Raw genomic sequence first — 19,162 nt, forward strand, 5'->3', positions numbered from 1 at the left:
GACGGGAGAGGAAGTCCGCCACGACCATCTGTGCCCCCGGCCTGTGGACCACCTTGAAATTAAAGGGTTGGAGCGCCAGATACCAATGGGTGATCCGCGCGTTGGCATCTTTCATGCGGTGGAGCCACTGGAGGGGCGCGTGGTCCGAACAGAGGGTGAAAGGGCACCCCAGCAGGTAGTACCGGAGGGCGAGAACCGCCCACTTGATGGCCAGACACTCTTTCTCTATGGTGCTCTAGCGCCCCTCACGCACCGACAGCTTCCTGCTGATATACAGGACAGGGCGGTCCTCCCCCTCCACCTCCTGGGACAAAACCGCCCCCAGCCCTCTGTCCGACGCATCTGTCTGCAACATAAAAGGGAGAGAAAAGTCAGGGGAGTGTAGAAGTGGCCCCCCCACACAGTGCAGCCTTTACCTCTGAGAAAGCCCGCTGGCACTGCTCCGTCCACTGGACCAGATCTGGTGCCCCCTTTTTAGTGAGATCAGTCAGCGGGCTGGTGACGTCCGAATAATTAGGTATAAACCTGCGATAATAGCCAGCCAGCCCCAGGAACTGTCTCACCCCCTTTTTGGTCTTGGGCCTCGGGCAGGCCGCAATTGCTGCCGTCTTATTAATTTGGGGACGCACCTGCCCGTTGCCCAAGTGGAAGCCCAGATACCGTACTTCCACCCGCCCAATCGCACACTTCTTTGGGTTGGCTGTGAGCCCCGCTCGCCTCAGCGACCTAAGGACGGCCCTCAGATGTTCGAGGTGCCGCTGCCAGTCATTGCTATAGATGATTATGTCATCTAAATACGCTGCCGCATACGTGGCGTGAGGGCGGAGGACTCTGTCCATCAGCCGCTGAAACGTCGCGGGCGCCCCAAACAGCCCAAACGGAAGGGTGACGAATTGGTGTAAACCAAACGGTGTGGAAAAGGCCGTTTTTTCTCGGGATAGTGGAGTCAAGGGGATCTGCTAATATCCCTTCGTCAAATCCAGTGTCGAATAAAAGCGAGCAGTGCTGAGTCGATCAAGCAACTCATCAATACGAGGCATTGGGTACGCGTCGAATTTAGACACCGCGTTGACTTTTCTATAGTCCACACAGAACCGGACTGACCCGTCGGCCTTGGGTACCAAGACCACCGGGCTGCTCCAGTCACTGTGGGACTCCTCGACGATGCCCATTTCGAGCATGGTCTGAAGTTCTTCCCGAACCACCTTTTTTTTGTGTTCGGGTAGCCTGTAAGGGCGGTTACGCACTACCACCCCCGGGGGCGTCTCTATGTGGTGCTCTATGAGGTTAGTGCGACCGGGCAGGGGCGAGAACACATCCGAAAACTCAGTCTGCAACTGGGCGACCTCCGTGAGTTGGGTCGGGGAGAGGTGGTCTCCACAGGGGACCGGAGAGGTACGTGATGCCAATGTCCCTTTTTGAACCTCCGGCCCCAGCTCCGCCTTCTCCGGAACTACCGACACCAACGCCACGGGGACCTCCTCGTTCCAGAGTTTAAGCAGGTTGAGGTGGTAAATCTGTAGTGCCCCACCCCTGTCTGTTCGCCTCACCTCATAGTCGACATCCCCGACTCGCCGTGTGACCTCAAAGGGTCCTTGCCACTTGGCGATCAATTTGGAGCTCGACGTGGGCAACAGTACGAGTACCTTATCTCCCGGAGTGAACTCTCTAAGGCGCGTACCCTTGTTGTACAGGCGGGCTCGCCATTCCTGGGCCTGCCGCAAATTCTCCTGAGTTAGGTGGGTGAGCGTGTGGAGTTTTGCGTGCAGGTCCATAACGTACTGAATTTCGTTCTTACTTTGTGAAGGTCCCTCCTCCCAATTTTCCCGCAGCACGTCCAGGATGCCGCGCGGCTTACGCCCATATAATAATTCAAATGGGGAGAACCCCGTGGAGGCTTGGGGGACCTCTCGCACTGAGAACAGCAAGGGTTCGAGCCACTTATCCCAATTACGTGCGTCCTCACTTACGAATTTCTTAATAATATTTTTGAGGGTGCGGTTGAATCGTTCTACTAAACCGTCCGTTTGTGGGTGATACACGCTGGTGCGGATCGGCTTAATCCCCAATAACCCATACAGTTCACGCAGTGTTCGTGACATAAACGTAGTGCCTTGATCAGTCAGAATCTCTTTCGGGATTCCAACTCGGGAGATGACGCGGAAGAGCGCCTCTGCAATACTGCGTGCTGAGATATTGCGCAGAGGCACGGCTTCCGGGTATCGCGTTGCATAGTCCACCAGAACTAATATAAAGCGGTACCCTCGTGCTGACCGATCTAATGGCCCGACGAGATCCATCCCAATTCTCTCAAACGGGGTCTCGATTAACGGTAGAGGGCGCAAAGGCGCTTTTGGAATGGCTGCTGGGTTTACTAACTGGCATTCGCGGCATGCCGTACACCACCTACGGACATCGCCGCGAATCCCCGGCCAATAGAATCGGGCCATTATTCGGGCTAGTGTTTTATCCTGCCCCAAGTGTCCAGCCATGGGATTAAAGTGAGCCACCTGGAATACCAATTCCCGGCGGCTTTTCGGAATTAAAAGCTGCGTGACTCGCTCTTTAGTTTGAGTGTCCTGAGTCACTCGGTATAATCTATCCTTCATAATCGCGAAGTAGGGGAAGGATGGGGTGGCGTTCGACGGGAGCGTTTGACCATTGATTACTCTCACTTGGTCAAACACATGCCGCAGAGTCTCGTCTCGCGACTGCTTTAATGGGAAATCTGCGAGGGATTCCCCAATAGAGAGAGGAGGAGCCGGCGGCTCCTCACTCTGACGCGGAGATGACGTAGACGGCTCTGTGACAGCTGCTCCCGCCAAAGCGACACCGGGACCTCCCCCTGTCAAATGGCAGGACCCACTCTCTACTAGGCGTGTCATTAAACCCCGAAATCCCGGCCAATCAGTCCCCAAAATTAAAGAGTGGGTAAGGCGAGGATTAACTGCCGCCTTCACTATAAATTTTTCCCCTCTGAAAATAATGTGGACCGACACCAAAGGGTAGCTGTGAACATCCCCGTGCACACATAACACCTTCACCCCTTGTGCTCCCCCCAATGCCTCGTTTTGAACCAGGCTTTGGCGAATTGAGGTCTGATTACAACCAGAATCCACCAACACCTGATATGTAGCCCCTTGGATACTCACCGGTATGCGATACGCTCCGGCCCGATCGAAGGCGGCCTCTGGCGCGTTGGGGATCCGAACCACCGCGCCCACTTCCATTGCTGTGCACTGCTGTTGAAGGTGGCCCGGGTCCCCGCAGTGCCAGCAAACCGGCCCGGGCTTTCCCTCTGCACCGGTGATCTGGGGCTCACTCACCTGAGGTGGGGGAGAGACAGACACAGAAGGGAGAAACGGGAGGGCACCGCGGGTGCGGCGGGCCGGCTGGGGTGGTGCCGGCCCCCGCCTCCGCGGTGGGGGAATGGGGCGAGGACGGGACACAGAAGGAGAGGGGGAGAGAGAGAGAGAGAGATGAGGAGAGAAGAGACGATGCCATCTGCTGTCCTGCCGCCGGGACAGCCGCCAGATGATCCTCCGCCAGCTCGACTGCCTGATCCAGCGACGCCGGGCGGTGGCAATGGACCCACTCCGCGGTTCCGGCTGGTAAGTGGCCGATGAACTGTTCCAGTACCACCTGGTCGACGACTCCCTCGGCGTCGCGATTGTTGGCCCTCAGCCACCGCCAGCAGGCGTCCCGGAGCTGCTGGCCGCACGTGAACGGCCGGCTGACTTCCTCCAGTTGCAGCGCGCGGAAGCGCTGGCGTTGTTGCTCCGGTGTGCGCCCCACGCGCTGGAGGACGGCCCGGCGGAGGTCCGCGTAGGCCAGCTGGCGGTCGGCGGGGAGCTGTAGCGCGGCCAGCTGTGCCTCTCCCATGAGCAGGGGGAGGAGGCGCACCGCGCGCTGCTCCATCGGCCACCCCGAGGTTTCGGCGACCTGTTCAAACAACGTGATGAACGCCTCGGGGTCGTCCTGCGGGCCCATCTTGGTGACAATGAGGGGAGACGGGCCTGCGGCCGGAGTGCTGGTGGACCCCGCCGACGCGAGGAGATGCCGGAATGCCTCGCGATCTTCCTGCTGGGCCAGCACCAGGGCTTCGAAGCGCCGCTCCTGCTCCTTTCGGAGCGTGACGAGCGCCTGGTGCTGGCTTTGCTGAGCCGTGGCGAGGGCGTGGACCAGATCGGCGAACGGGGAGGATTCCATGGGGCTGCTGGTTTGGTGCTCCACGATCCCGGGTTTCGGCACCACTGTGGTATTTTCCCTGTGGGTGGGTGGAGCACAGAGGACGGCAGGACAGAGATCAGGTGAAACAAGGCTTTTATTGCCACACTTTTCAGTCTAACAATCTCGGACACACAGAGACACACACACATATCAGCGTCTCGTCCAGGGATGAGCTCCTTCTGCTCTCGCTCTCCCTCCTGATATAGGGCGCAGTCACTGGGAAGACACACAAACACAGGTTAATTGCTCTCAGGTGACGTGATTCTGCCACTTACCTTCCCTTACTCCGCCCTCCTGTCACAGACCGGCGCTTGACCACGCCCCCGCTGCCACAGAAGCATTTCAAGGTCCTGGAGTGGCCTAGCCAGTCTCCAGATCTCAACCCCATAGAAAATCTTTGAAGGGAGTTGAAAGTCCGTGTTGCCCAGCGACAGCCCCAAAACATCACTGCTCTAGAGGAGATCTGCATGGAGGAATGGGCCAAAATACCAGCAACAGTGTGTGAAAACCTTGTGAAGACGTACAGAAAACGTTTGACCTCTGTCATTGCCAACAAAGGGTATATAACAAAGTATTGAGATGAACTTTTGTTACTGACCAAATACTTATTTTCCACCATAATTTGCAAATAAATTCTTTAAAAATCAGACAATGTGATTTTCTGGATTTTTTTTTTTCATTTTGTCTCTCATAGTTGAGGTATACCTATGATGAAAATTACAGGCCTCTCTCATCTTTTTAAGTGGGAGAACTTGCACAATTGGTGACTGACTAAATACTTTTTTGCCCCACTGTATTTGCATAGCGTTTACCAGCAGCTAATTATCAAATAACTTTCAGATTTAAAGAGTTAGTTTTGGATTTTGACACCAAACTCTATTTTTGAAATCTAAACATTGGTGAGCAGAAAAGTTTCTCAGAATGCCAAAGCTTGAGGCAGATGAGCTACTGTACAACAGCAGAAGACCATGTTGGGTTCCACTTCTGTCAGCCAAAAACAGAAAGCTGAAATTTTAGTGGGCACAAGCTCACCAAATCTGTGCAGATGAAGACTAGAAACACATAGCCTGTTCTGATGAATCTTGATTCCTGCTGAGGCACACATATGGTAGGGTCACAATTTGGCACCAACAGCATGAAATCAAGGCCCTAACCTGCCTTGTGTCAACAATCCAGGCTGGTGGGGGTGGTGTAATGGTGTGGGGAATGTTTTCATGGCCCACTTTGGGCCCGTTAATACTAATCAATCATTACTTGAATGCCACAGCCTATTTGACTATTGTTGCTGACTGTGTGCATCCCTTCATGGCCACAATTTACGATCTTCTAATGGCCACTTCCAGCATGATAATACATCATGTCACAAAGTAAAAATCATCTCAATGTGGTTTCAAGAACATGACAAGGAGATCAATGTTCTTCAGTGGCCTTCCAAGTCACGGGACTGGAGCCCAATAAAACACCTTTGGGATGTGGTACAACGGGAGATTCATGGCATGAAAGTACACCTTAAAAAAAATTTTCAGGAATTGTGCGATGCAATCATGTCAACATGGACCAGAATCTCAAAGGAAAATCTTGTAGAATTCATGCCATGAAGAATTGTGGCTGTTTTGAGAGGAAAGGAAGGCCCTACCCAGTATTAGTATATTGTTCTGTGAATGTATATTTTAGTTTTAAGCTTTAGCTATTAAAATAATAATAAGAAACCTTTATTTGTCACATGTACAAAAGCACAGCAAAATTCCTCCTCTGCATTTAACCCATCTGAAGCAGTGAACACACGCATGCACACATAATTGAGCAATGAGCAAATACACATACCCAGAGCAGTGGGCAGCTATGCTATAGCACCCGGGGAGCAGTTGGGGTTTACGTACCTTGCTCAAGAGCACTTCAGCCATGATACAGAGGCAGGGGAAAGTGCTGCTTATTCACTCAGCTCCTCTTACATTTTCTCTGCCGGTCCCAGGAATCACTGAATTATATTAACTGAATAAGAAGGGTTAAATTTAGGATTATAAACCACTTTAGACTGTTGGTGGTGTATGGACACTGGTGCACTATTATTGTTAAATTTATCACTACTGTTGTTGATCTACTTATTTTTTGCTGACAAATTTAAAATATAATTAAGTGTATGATTAGTAGCTACTGTAATGTAAAGTAGTCCATACAGCACATCCAACACCCAGAGAGTGTCCACAGACAGCAGGAACCTTCATACACCACATTGCTGTTCCAGAATAACTTGTATGTAGCCTATGCGGGGCTGCCATTTTTGCCCACAAGAACCATGGACAAATGTTGGTATGGCCCCGCTAAAGTTTTAAGCTCATTTGGGACCCATGTGGACTGTACATAGACATACTGGTAAATATGATTTATTTGGCCTGGTTTCTTCAGTGTTTCCACATACAGTAGATGTGTGTTTCTGAAAAAGAATGCCTGTTATCTACCTATGCTAGTTTAAATGTTTAAAAACATTAAAGTATTTAAAAATATTATTTCTATATTTCTAGAATTTTCCGCATTTTGAGTACATCATCAAACACATCGCACAGGCTCTCTTCAGTCTTTTTGGTATATGGCTGAAGAGAGGTCGGTGAAACATGAGCTCCAGTTCATGAAGTGTTAAAAATGTTCATTAGACAATAATAAATTTCAAATGATATAAGTCTCAAAGATCACTGAAAATGTAAAAATATAAGATATGTACAACAACAACAACTACTACTACTATTACTACTACTACTACTAATAATAATAATGATAATGCAATAAAACTGAAATGTAATGACTGAGAGTCAAGTTTCAACCTTGAAGAAAAGAAAATATATTTAAAATATCTAAAATAAGAGCAAATCTCATAATGTTGCCATGATAACTACTACGGCAGGGCTTTTCAAAGTGTGGGGCGCGCCCCCCCCCTGGGGGGCGCCATAGTTCTTCGGGGGGGCGCAACGTCTCATCTCATCATCTCTAGCCGCTTTATCCTGTTCTACAGGGTCGCAGGCAAGCTGGAGCCTATCCCAGCTGACTACGGGTGAAAGGCGGGGTACACCCTGGACAAGTCGCCAGGTCATCACAGGGCTGACACATAGACACAGACAACCATTCACACTCACATTCACACCTACGCTCAATTTAGAGTCACCAGTTAACCTAACCTGCATGTCTTTGGACTGTGAGGGAAACCGGAGCACCCGGAGGAAACCCACGCGGACACGGGGAGAACATGCAAACTCCACACAGAAAGGCCCTCGCCGGCCCCGGGGCTCGAACCCAGGACCTTCTTGCTGTGAGGCGACAGCGCTAACCACTACACCACCGTGCGGGGCGCAACGTGAGAGACAAAATGAATCGATTTTTAGTACCTAAAGCTACAGGGAGTGAGGAGACGGCCAAGCAAAAAAACAGAGCCTCCAGGATGTTGCGATTTGCAACTTCAGCGCAAATTCAACCAATCCCCGCGAATTCAGGGCGGTGCTGCAATTATATCCAATCACCGCAACTTTCCCGCAAATTTGACCAATCGTTGGCGTCGTCTTGAGGTGACGTCGACAAACTACCTTCCGCCTTACTTCCGGATGTCTATGTTCAAGAGAAGCAGCATGCGCCATGCGAGTCAGTGTTTCTGTAGGCTTAAATTCTGTTACTGAAAGTGTGTTATGTTTACAGTGAAGGACTGTGTGCACTTTATTTTTTTTTTTACTTAATACAAGAAATTAATGGCTGCCAACATTTTTGCCAAAATGGTATTTTATTTTCCATTGTTTAGGCAGCTTCAGCATCATACTGTGAGATTCTGTTCAAATTGTTTTTTTCTTCTATGAAGCCTGAGCCATTTATTTTATTAGTTTATAATTATTGTTTAATTTAGTCTTCAGGAGAGACTGCCTGCACACAGTACTAGTATTAATAGTTTTTTTTTTCTTACATGAAAGCTGAGGCATTTATATTATATTTTAAGGTAACTTCATGTTGTGCTGTGAGGTTCTCTGCACTTTAACTTTTGAACCAACAGGAGCATTTGGATAAGTAAAGCCTATTTTTCTGCATTTTTGTAGTCCTGGTAATCTTTTATATTGGTAAAGTTGTTTATAGGACCATTTCTCAGTGTCTTTGTTTTTTTAATCAATAGTTTTTCAGTAATAACTTAATATTTAACATATCACTCAATTTTAATCACAAAGAGAAAATCGCAACAATTTCTCGCAACTTTCACTTCCTCCCGCAATGTAATCACAACAAAAACCTAAACACCGCAACTTTCATCGCAATTTTTTTGGAAACCCCCGCAACATCAGACATTTTAGCCCGCAACAATCACAAAAAAGGCCCGCGGAATCCTGGGGGACTGGAAAAAGAAGGAAGTATGACCACAATTATTTAAAGTTTGGATTTTCATGGACTGGATCTGAAGATGCTCCACTGCCACAGTGTGTTATCTGCCAAGAGGTGCTAGCTAACGATGCTATGAGATGTTTAAAATGTGTAAAACAAGATGTTTTAAAAAGCACAGATGTTTAAAATGTGAAGAAGAAAAAAATAATGTGTACAACAACCATTTTCTTTTTAAATACGAATGGAACATTAAGTGTAGCAACAACAAAAATTGTAAGGGGGGCGCTGTTGTTTATTTGCTCTCTGAGGGGGGGCTGACTCTCCCACACTTTGAAAACCCCTGTACTACGGTATCCACAGTTCTTCTCACAAAAGCGGAAAATCTTAAAATAATCAACTTAAATAATTAAAATTAGGTGAGGAAATAAAGTACAGCATTTAAAAGACACACAAATTAGAAAAGCGCACCATAAGTCAGTGCAAAAGTCTAAAATTTTACTTTGTTAGTTCAGGTTCTCTGCAGCTTTTTTATCTGAATGAGTTTTATCATCTCATCTCATTATCTCTAGCCGCTTTATCCTGTTCTACAGGGTCTCAGGCAAGCTGGAGCCTATCCCAGCTGACTACGGGCGAAAGGCGGGGTACACCCTGGACAAGTCGCCAGGTCATCACAGGGCTGACACATAGACACAGACAACCATTCACACTCACATTCACACCTACGGTCAATTTAGAGTCACCAGTTAACCTAACCTGCATGTCTTTGGACTGTGGGGGAAACCGGAGCACCCGGAGGAAACCCACGCGGACACGAGGAGAACATGCAAACTCCGCACAGAAAGGCCCTTGTCGGCCACGGGGCTTGAACCCGGACCTTCTTGCTGTGAGGTGACAGCGCTAACCACTACACCACCGTGCCGCCCAGTTTTATCATCATTTATAGTAATTTTAGGAGATAAAAAAGAGGGCGGCATGGTGGTGTAGCGGTTAGCACTGTCACCTCACAGAAAGAAGGTCCTGGGTTCGAGCCCAGTGGCCAGCGAGGGCCTTTCTGTGTGGAGTTTGCATGTTCTCCCCGTGTCTGCGTGGGTTTCCTCCGGGTGTTCTGTTTTCCCCCACAGTCCAAAGACATGTAGTTAGGTTAATATGGGACGGCCTTCGGCTGAGGTGCTCTTGAGCGAGGCACCTAACCCCTAACTGCTCCCCGGGCGCTGTTAGCATGGCTGCCCACTGCTCTGGGTATGTGTGTGTGCTCATTGCTCACGTGTGTGTGCATGTATGTGTTCACTGCTGCAGATGGGTTAAATGCAGAGAGGAAATTTCACAAGTGTGTGATGAATAAAGTTGTGCTTTCTTTCTTTCTTAATAAAGGTGTCATGAAGAGGCTGCGATTTTTATTTCACCACCAGAGGGCGCGTGGATACTTTAACTCTCCCTGACCGGAAGCGGAAATATGTCAATGGTGCCATCTTGAGGATAGCATGCAGAAACTATTCATGTATCCATGCAATGTTTAATAAAAAGGATAATTTGTATTGAAACAGGAATGAAATATGTTGTCAAACTGCAAATTTGATCAAGTTTAATTCACAGTATATTTGATTAAATGTTTCATTCATCTCTCTCTCTCACATACATACACACACACACTCACACACACTGAAGATACCAGTGATGCTGGTCTCTCTGGACCTGCCTGATCCATCCTGATGCCCTACTTTTGGCTGAAGTCTCATCACTTTGCTCCTGTGGAGGATGGGCCCCATATGGACAGCCTAAAGATACAGTTAGAAGATGGCTTTGGATAATTAATATAAACTTTAAGTTATTTGTAATCACACTATCCATATTCACCCAAATGAGTATTGGTTCCCTTCTGAATCTGGTTCCTCTCAAGGTTTCTCCCTCATGTTGTCTCAGGGGTTTTTTCCTTGCCACTGTTGCCACTGACTTACTCATTAGGAATAAAGTTATAAATTCACATGTTTGAAATTTATATCCGGAATTTATATTTTTCTGTAAAGCTGCTTTGTGACGATGTCTGTTGTTAAAAGCGCTATACAAGTAAAGCTGAATTAAACTGTATAGACTAGTGGCTGTGTGCTATGTTACAGATGTGGGATGGAAAAATATTACCTATGTGAAAGGCTTGTTAAGAAGAAATGCCATCATTATGAGCCAGTCTCAATTTCAGTATTAGCAGTCACTCTATATCAGATGTTTAAGACATATCTCCATTCTCAGTGAAAGCTTTGGAGCTATTTAAAGGCAGAGTCCACAGATTACATACAAATTTGTCATTGTGCCGATTAGGGTTGGGCGGTATCCAAATTTTGATACCTTTAAACCGTCTCTGTGTTTTCCCGGGGTATACGGTATTACCGAGAAAAAAATAATATTTTGTTTCGGCCTACTGTGTAACGTGCGCCTATGCCTCAAATGTACTATTTAAAAGCAGCATAGCGAATTGTGTGCATTGTGGTATGGATTAAGCAGCAAAGCGAATTTTGTGCATTGATGAATGGATTAAGAGATATTTCAAAGCATCACGCAACTCTTCCTTCATCTTGAAAATAGCATTCAACTGTCGTTTACACATGTCTGCGTTGAAACGCCATTTGCAGCACTATTTCACCTACTCCATCAAAAAAAAGTACACGATGAGCAGGATCATACCCTTTCAAGCATGGGAAATAAAAAAAAGAAAAAGAATCAACCAACACCCAAGTCCGTTTAGACTGCGCGATAAACCATATTCTTCAGCGCAAATGAGGCGAACCTAATTCAAATGCGTGATAGCTGCACAAGGCAAAATCATATGGGCCCACGTCATGCCATGGCGGGGAAATTAATAATCAAATGGCCTTACCTTGCTTAAAACGTTGTCTTGATCACATAACTCCTTACAATTATTCCACTTAAATCCATACGGTTTAACACACCCAACAAAGATAGCAAGCGCATTGCTAATTCCCACCAGAAACCGAACAGTTTACGCTACGATGTTTTCTTCCGTTTCTTCAGTAGATGACATTTCAAACGTTTATTACCCACATCCCAAATGTCATACGTTATATTATTTTACCTTGTTGTTACTCATGTAACCTACTCAAAACACAACTCATTGGAGAGATCTCGTGGAAGTGGAGTACCCCAGGCTATGGTGTGCCTTAGGGGACATATTAGATTTTTTTCGATTTTGCGCGGTCATTTACATTATTGCTGGCTCTTCCTTTTCGTTTGGTTTGAAACCAAAATGCTGCCACACTGCCGATGTTGTATTTTTTTTTGCCACTAACTCGTTATCTTGACTTGCCATCTTTCAACCGCGGTCTCAGTCTCTTTTTTTTTTTTAAGATAGGACAGTATAGAGAGACAAGAAATGAGCGGGGGAGAGAGAGACGGGATCGGGAAATAACCTCGGGTCGGAATTGAACCCGGGTCCCCGGATTTATGGTACGGTGCCTTAGCCATCTGAGCCATGACACCCCCGCGCTCAGTCTCTTGGAAAGCTTTCTGTCAGACTCCAAAATGTCACGCAGGGTTGCCATGGTAACAACATAAACAACCCTGCACGCGATGAGAACTTCTTTAGGAAATTGATAGAATTAGTGAAAATACGATCACACAGTTATTCGGGATGATCTTCAATTTATTATTTTATATTATGACCTCATGTACTCCATATTTATTTAGATATTATATATTTTTTTAAAATGACGGTAATGAGACCAATACCGTTGGTACTTTTGGATACCTCGGGATACCTTCTTACCGTAATACCGCCCAACCCTAGTGCCGATATGCCTGTTGGTCTAACTGCTTCTATTTAATAAAATTTTAATGTCATGCTACGATGATGAACTATCATACATCATTACAAAATAGATGTATTTCTCAATCACCTGGGAGATATAAACAGACCATAAAAGCTATTTTTGTGGGATAAAATAATGTATTCCCAAAAGTGTTACATGCTTGTTAAAACTGAGGTAATTTTAATGACAATAATAAAAAAAATTGCAACTGCTTTTTCCAAAATACACTCATCTCATCTCATTATCTCTAGCCGCTTTATCCTGTTCTACAGGGTCGCAGGCAAGCTGGAGCCTATCCCAGCTGACTACGGGCGAAAGGCGGGGTACACCCTGGACAAGTCGCCAGGTCATCACAGGGCTGACAAATAGACACAGACAACCATTCACACTCACATTCACACCTACGGTCAATTTAGGAGTCACCAGTTAACCTAACCTGCATGTCTTTGGACTGTGGGGGAAACCGGAGCACCCGGAGGAAACCCACGCGGACACGGGGAGAACATGCAAACTCCGCACAGAAAGGCCCTCGCCGGCCACGGGGCTTGAACCCGGACCTTCTTGCTGTGAGGCGACAGCGCTAACCACTACACCACCGTGCCGCCCTAAAATACACTAATGCTGGATTTGTTTTCTTAGAATGCTAGTGTTACATGTCAAGCAATCAGATGAAAATGCAATAAAAAAATACATAAATGTTATTTAGCAGCTGGGAGGTCCGTATGGTGAAATACCGTGACCGAGGTCTTGAAAGTACTGAGCGAGGCCCTCTGGGCCGAGGTCAGTATTCTAAGCCGAGGTCACGATATTTCACCATACAGACCGACCTTAAGCTGGTAAATAATATATTTATTTTTTTCTTTACCAAATTCTAACAGAAAACGAGAGCGCCCGAAAGGGAAAACCGAGCCGAGCCGCCATTTTGAATCCTCATTCACGGCTGTAATGCAAATTGCTTCCTCCTCGGTATACAAGTGCACTTCCATGGCAGGAAAAAAAAAAAATTTGCCGCCTATGTAGTCCCCTATTTTTACAAAATTGAGTCATTCAGGATTCAGCCATGTTTTTGCTTGGCGTTTTTGCTCGACCAAAGTTATACAGTATTATGACCTTCATATTGCATAAATAAAGCCATTTGGTGAAACTTTGAAGAAGAGATTGTGCTGGTTTACAGTTTTTACCTAACGTAATATTATGTATTAGGATAACATGGTCCAAAATGGGCCTGATTAACTAATGAGATCAAACTGTTAGCAAGTTAGAGGTTTTTAGCTTTCTCCTGAAATGTTTTCTTTTATTTCTTCTTCCTCAGGGTAGTAAAACTCGCTTTCGCTGTGAACACTGTCGTTATCGCTATCCATGCTGTAAAATTAATGCTATTTTGAATCCTTATTCACGGCTGTAATGCAAATTGCTTCCTCCTCGGTATACAAGTGCATTTCCATGGCAGGAAAAAAACTACATTTTGCCGCCTATGTAGTCCCCTGTTTATACAAATAGGTGTCATTCAGGATTCAGCCATGTTTTTGCTCAGCGTTAGCAAGTTAGAGGTTTTTAGCTTTCTCCTGAAATGTTTTCTTTTATTTCTTCTTCCTCAAGGTAGTAAAACTCGCTTTCGCTGTGAACACTGTCGTTATCGCTATCCATGCTGTAAAATTAATGCTATTCTCCTGAGAAATGCTGGCAAAAATTTATAAGATTTTTTATAATCTTATAAATAAATCTTTAAAAAAAAAAGATAAATGTTGACAAAAAATACTACTATGTTTGTTGTTGTTGTGAACGAGCGAGTCGCCAGAGGTCCGTAACCGCAGTTCGTATCATAGGATACGGACCCGCTCGCCAGCCAATCAGAGCGCAGGATTTGGACCGTGAAAAAATAAATATTTTTAATTATTATTTGAAGCTTAAAATATGGTAATTAGGGTTTTCATGCCCAGCTTTATGAACATGCTCATATGTGTTCTGAAATGTATATTTTGTCCCTTAACGTAGTCATTCTCATGTGATCACTTTCAGTAGCAGAGTAATAATCTCTCATCTCATCTCATTATCTCTAGCCGCTTTATCCTTCTACAGGGTCGCAGGCAAGCTGGAGCCTATCCCAGCTGACTACGGGCGAAAGGCGGGGTACACCCTGGACAAGTCGCCAGGTCATCACAGGGCTGACATAGACACAGACAACCATTCACACCTACGGTCAATTTAGGAGTCACCAGTTAACCTAACCTGCATGTCTTTGGACTGTGGGGGAAACCAGAGCACCCGGAGGAAACCCACGCGGACACGGGGAGAACATGCAAACTCTGCACAGAAAGGCCCTCGCCGGCCACGGGGCTCGAACCCGGACCTTCTTGCTGTGAGGCGACAGTGCTAACCACTACACCACCGTGCCGCCCTTCAGAGTAATAATTCTAATGTTAATGTTATTGGTATGTTTGACCAGAAATTGGCATCCAAAATATTTAAAACACTAACTGAGGACATATTTGTCAGGGAAAATAAATCTAGAGATATTTTCACTTGTGTAACAGCCTTTAGTAACTACCTAATCATGTTCACATTGGTTTAACTAGGTCAGGATCTGGGATAGATTGTTATGCTGACCAGGATAACCAGTAACAAGAAAGGTAGTCCCAGGAGGGGATGAACACAAGCACTCATTCACACCTAGAGGCAATTTATCTTAGCCAAGTCACCTCCTGGTGACTTTTTGAAATATAGGACGAAACCATAAAACCCAGAGGAAACCCGTGCAGACATGAGGAGAACATGTACAAAACTCCACACAGAAAGTAACCTGAGCTCAGGATCGAACTGGGGACTCTGGGGCTGAGGCAGCAAGTACCCACTGTACATGACCTTGTTACACTGATTACAAAATGACAAATTTCCCTATAAGAACCAACAAAACTTCTTGAGCCACCCAAACCGTACCATATTCTCAAAGAAAGGGACTAAAATAAACAAGTTTATATCCACCTTGGTCTTTTATCCTTAAAAGAATACGGATATATTGCATAAGAAGCCTACTTTTCCTTGAGGAACAAATAATCAGAGCACTGTTTACAAAGTTAAAACATCTGTGATTGCAAAAAATCTTCACTCATCTGAGGGAAAGAGAGAAAATTTTGTTCCTACACTGGCCCCAAACCTTTTTTATACTTAAAATGATGATAGTGATTAAAATGGGGGCAGCACGGTGGTGTAGTGGTTAGCAATGTTGCCTCACAGCAAGAAAGTTCTGGGTTCGAGCCTAGTGGCTGACGGGGGCCTTTCTGTGTGGAGTTTGCATGTTCTGCATGGGTTTCTTCTGGGTGTTCTGGTTTTCCCCACAGTCCAAAGACATGCAGGTTAGGCTACTTGGTGGCTCAAAACCGTAGGTGTGAATGGTTCTCTGTGTCAGCCTTGTGATGATTTGGTGACTTGTCCAGGGTGTACCCTGCCTCTCGCCCATAGTCACCTGGGATAGGCTCCAGCTTGCCCCGATCCTGCACAGGATAAGCAGTTATGGATAATGGATGGATGAATGGATGATTAAAATGCCCCCCAACCCACACACTCTATCTATCCATCCATTATCTGTATACCATAACAGCAGCTTATACTTTGCATTGTCTTTATTATAGGCTCCATCCATCCATTTTGGCATATCACTACAGTGACGTGGCCGCTCTGACAGCTTCAGCCGTCAAAATCTCTAGGGAACATTACAGTAGTGGTTTCTTGTTGCCTTCTACTGGATTATTATAGAGGTTTTCTCCTCTCAACCATTCACACATACACGTTCACACCTATTGACAATTTTGAGCCACCAATTAACCTAACCTGCATATCTTTGGACTGTGAGGGAAACCGGAGCACCCGGAGGAAACCCATGCGGACACAGGGAGAACATGCAAACTCCACATAGAAAGGCCCCCGCTGGGCTCTGGGCTCGAACCCAGAACCTTCTTGCTGTGAGGCGACAGTGCTAACCATTACACCACCTATCCATCTATCCATTATCTGTAGCTGCTCATCCTGTCCTACAGTGTCGCAGGCAAGCTGGAGCCTATCCCAGCTGACTATGGGTGAGAGGCGGGGTACACCCTGGCCAAGTCACCAAGTCATCGCAGGGCTGACATAGAGACAAACAACCACTCACACTCACATTCACACCTATGGTCAATTTAGAGCCACCGATTAACCTAACCTGCATGTCTTTGGACTGTGAGGGAAACCGGAGCACCCGGAGGAAACCCACGCGGACACAGGGAGAACATGCAAACTCCACATAGAAAGGCCCCCACTGGACTCTGGGCTCGAACCCAGAACCTTCTTGCTGTGAGGCGACAGTGCTAACCACTACACCATCTATCCATTATTTGTAGCTGCTCATCCTGTCCTACAGTGTCGCAGGCAAGCTGGAGCCTATCCCAGCTGACTATGGGTGAGAGGCGGGGTACACCCTGGCCAAGTCGCCAGGTCATCGCAGGGCTGACATAGAGACAAACAACCATTCACACTCACATTCACACCTACGGTCAATTTAGAGCCACCGATTAACCTAACCTGCATGTCTTTGGACTGTGGGGGAAACCGGAGCACCCGGAGGAAACCCACGCAGACACAGGGAGAACATGCAAACTCCACATAGAAAGGCCCCCACTGGACTCTGGGCTCGAACCCAGAACCTTCTTGCTGTGAGGCGGTAGTGCTAACCACTACACCACCGTACTGCCTAGTATAGGCTAAAATGTATTTAAAAATATCATCAAGCATGAGAGACAGTAAAAATTAATGCATTATTATATTACTGTGCCTGCTACACCAGGGGCGATTTCTCAGAGACAACAAGGGAAGCCGAGCTTCCCCTAAAATTCTCTCCCCAAACTGCGGCGTCTACGACGTTGAATTCTCATTAAAACAATAATTTGCATAACATCATATATGCCCAAGATTGTATTTATGTTCATAACTATCCTGTAACTTATTTGAGTGATGTCTGACGAACTTGCAGTTCACTACGAGAATCACCTTTGCTGCCAGGCTGTAACCTTTCTTATTTCAATGGGCTCTATGGACTGGCAGCAGTGTTGCCAGATTGGGCGGTTTTAAGTGCATTTTGGCAGGTTTTGAACATATTTTGGGTGGAAAACATCAGCAGTATCTGGCAACACTGACTGGCAGCCGGGTATCCGTTGCAGTCTACGAGACGGCTCTGAACAGCCAATTTCGGCTAGTTGTTATTGGTTAAAATCAACAAAATCGTCACTTCCAGGGAAGCCGGGCTTCTCTGGGACTAAACAAGACAGTGGGAGGGACAAGAAGCCGGGCTGATAAAGGATTATTGGAGGTAGTGTTTGAAAGACATGAGGAGGGCGGTACTTCGGCAAGGAACACGGAAGTATGATCAGTCAGTCCCTAGCGGATGTCGAGAAAGTGTAGTCGTGTGCCAAAGTGCTGTCCGAATTTCTTTTCATATAAACGGTTCTTCTCATTGATGTCTCTGTACATTACTCTGTAAATAAATGTAAATATTACTCGTTGTGCTCCGTTAACTTTCATCCATTCTATCAGTTTGATCATTCGCGAATTCACTCGTTTATTTCATTTGTAGTTCAATCTGGTTGTAGGCTAGCTTGAGCCTTATTGGGATCTGCAGTGCTAGCTGCTAACAGAAATTGGTGAAGTCTCTGGAAAGCACAACCAGCTGGTATGACAGGGTCACAGACCATTTTCTGGAAAAGGAGCGGTGGGCAGAATTTGTGTATAAATAGTGTGCATCATATAACGTTCATGAATCTGAAGTGTGTATATTGTTCAGTAATGTTAAGAGAATGGTGGGCTCTGTGTTATAGGTTATACCTGGGTATAATATTCAAGGTTCTGTGTGTTGCATAGCCTACCTGGTTATGAATTTCCAGACTGTGTTGCAGAAGATGTTCAAGGATGTGTTGCACAGCTGGGTGTTGTGTTAAAGACTCTGTGTTGCATATCAGGGTATGATGTTCAAGGCTCTTCGTTGAATAGCCAGTGATTTTTGGATGTTTGATATTTTTGATTAAGGATATGAGGCACTAGCCTGGCAAGCCAGACTATAACATGAAATGTACAAGCAAAAATACTTTCTGCCACTAGGTAGGGTTGTCTAGTTCACTGTGCTAATGGGGCACACCTTTCTATGCTTTGATATCAGGCCTACAGGTTTTACGATGAATGCGTAAAATGGGCTTCCCCTGTTTTAAAAACCAGCAGCCGCCACTGTGCTACACATACTATAACAATAATGAACACAGAACAAATCTTCAGCAGAAAGCATGAATTCAGACATGCGAGTCGGCTCCCACTGTTCACCTAAAAGATCCGATTCAAAGAGTCGACTCACTTCAGTTATAATCCACACTCCCTCCTTGGCTCCGCCCACAGCGTGGTATCTGTATGCTGTCATTCATGGGTGGAACCACAGATCCGTGTCTCAGATCCCTGTAAGAGAGGCGCGTTTTATTGTTCGCAGATTCAGGAAAAACGCGACCTGGATTGAAGTTTAAACATGTCGTACATACCGGGGCAGCCTGTCACTGCTGTTGTGGTAAGCCTTGTTTGATTCTGAGCTCTAGAAAGTTTCAAGATTGGCACTAGTCAAGAACACTAGAGTAGTTTGGCTAGCTAGATAGCCAGCAAACTTGTTTTACTTTTAAACCATGTTAGTTGTGTAAAAAAAAACTAAAACTGCCCTTCTAGGTAACGGACAGGTTAGTCTTCTTGGTGGATGTTTGTGTAAA

At 46.2% G+C, this 19,162-nt stretch overlaps 1 protein-coding gene across 1 annotated transcript in view; it reads left to right on the forward strand.

Annotated features, from left to right (window-relative positions):
* Positions 1-18,815: 18,815 nt before the first annotated feature.
* tax1bp3 (Tax1 (human T-cell leukemia virus type I) binding protein 3) overlaps positions 18,816-19,162 on the forward strand; it is a 29,058-nt gene continuing 28,711 nt past the window's right edge. Inside the window, exon 1 of the mRNA XM_060941630.1 lies at positions 18,816-18,969. Coding sequence (XP_060797613.1) covers positions 18,931-18,969 — 39 coding nt within the window. The 5' untranslated portion in view covers positions 18,816-18,930. The remainder of the gene's footprint in view (positions 18,970-19,162) is intronic.

This window comes from Neoarius graeffei, chromosome 15 (genome assembly GCF_027579695.1).
Source record: "Neoarius graeffei isolate fNeoGra1 chromosome 15, fNeoGra1.pri, whole genome shotgun sequence".
NCBI lineage: Eukaryota > Metazoa > Chordata > Actinopteri > Siluriformes > Ariidae > Neoarius > Neoarius graeffei.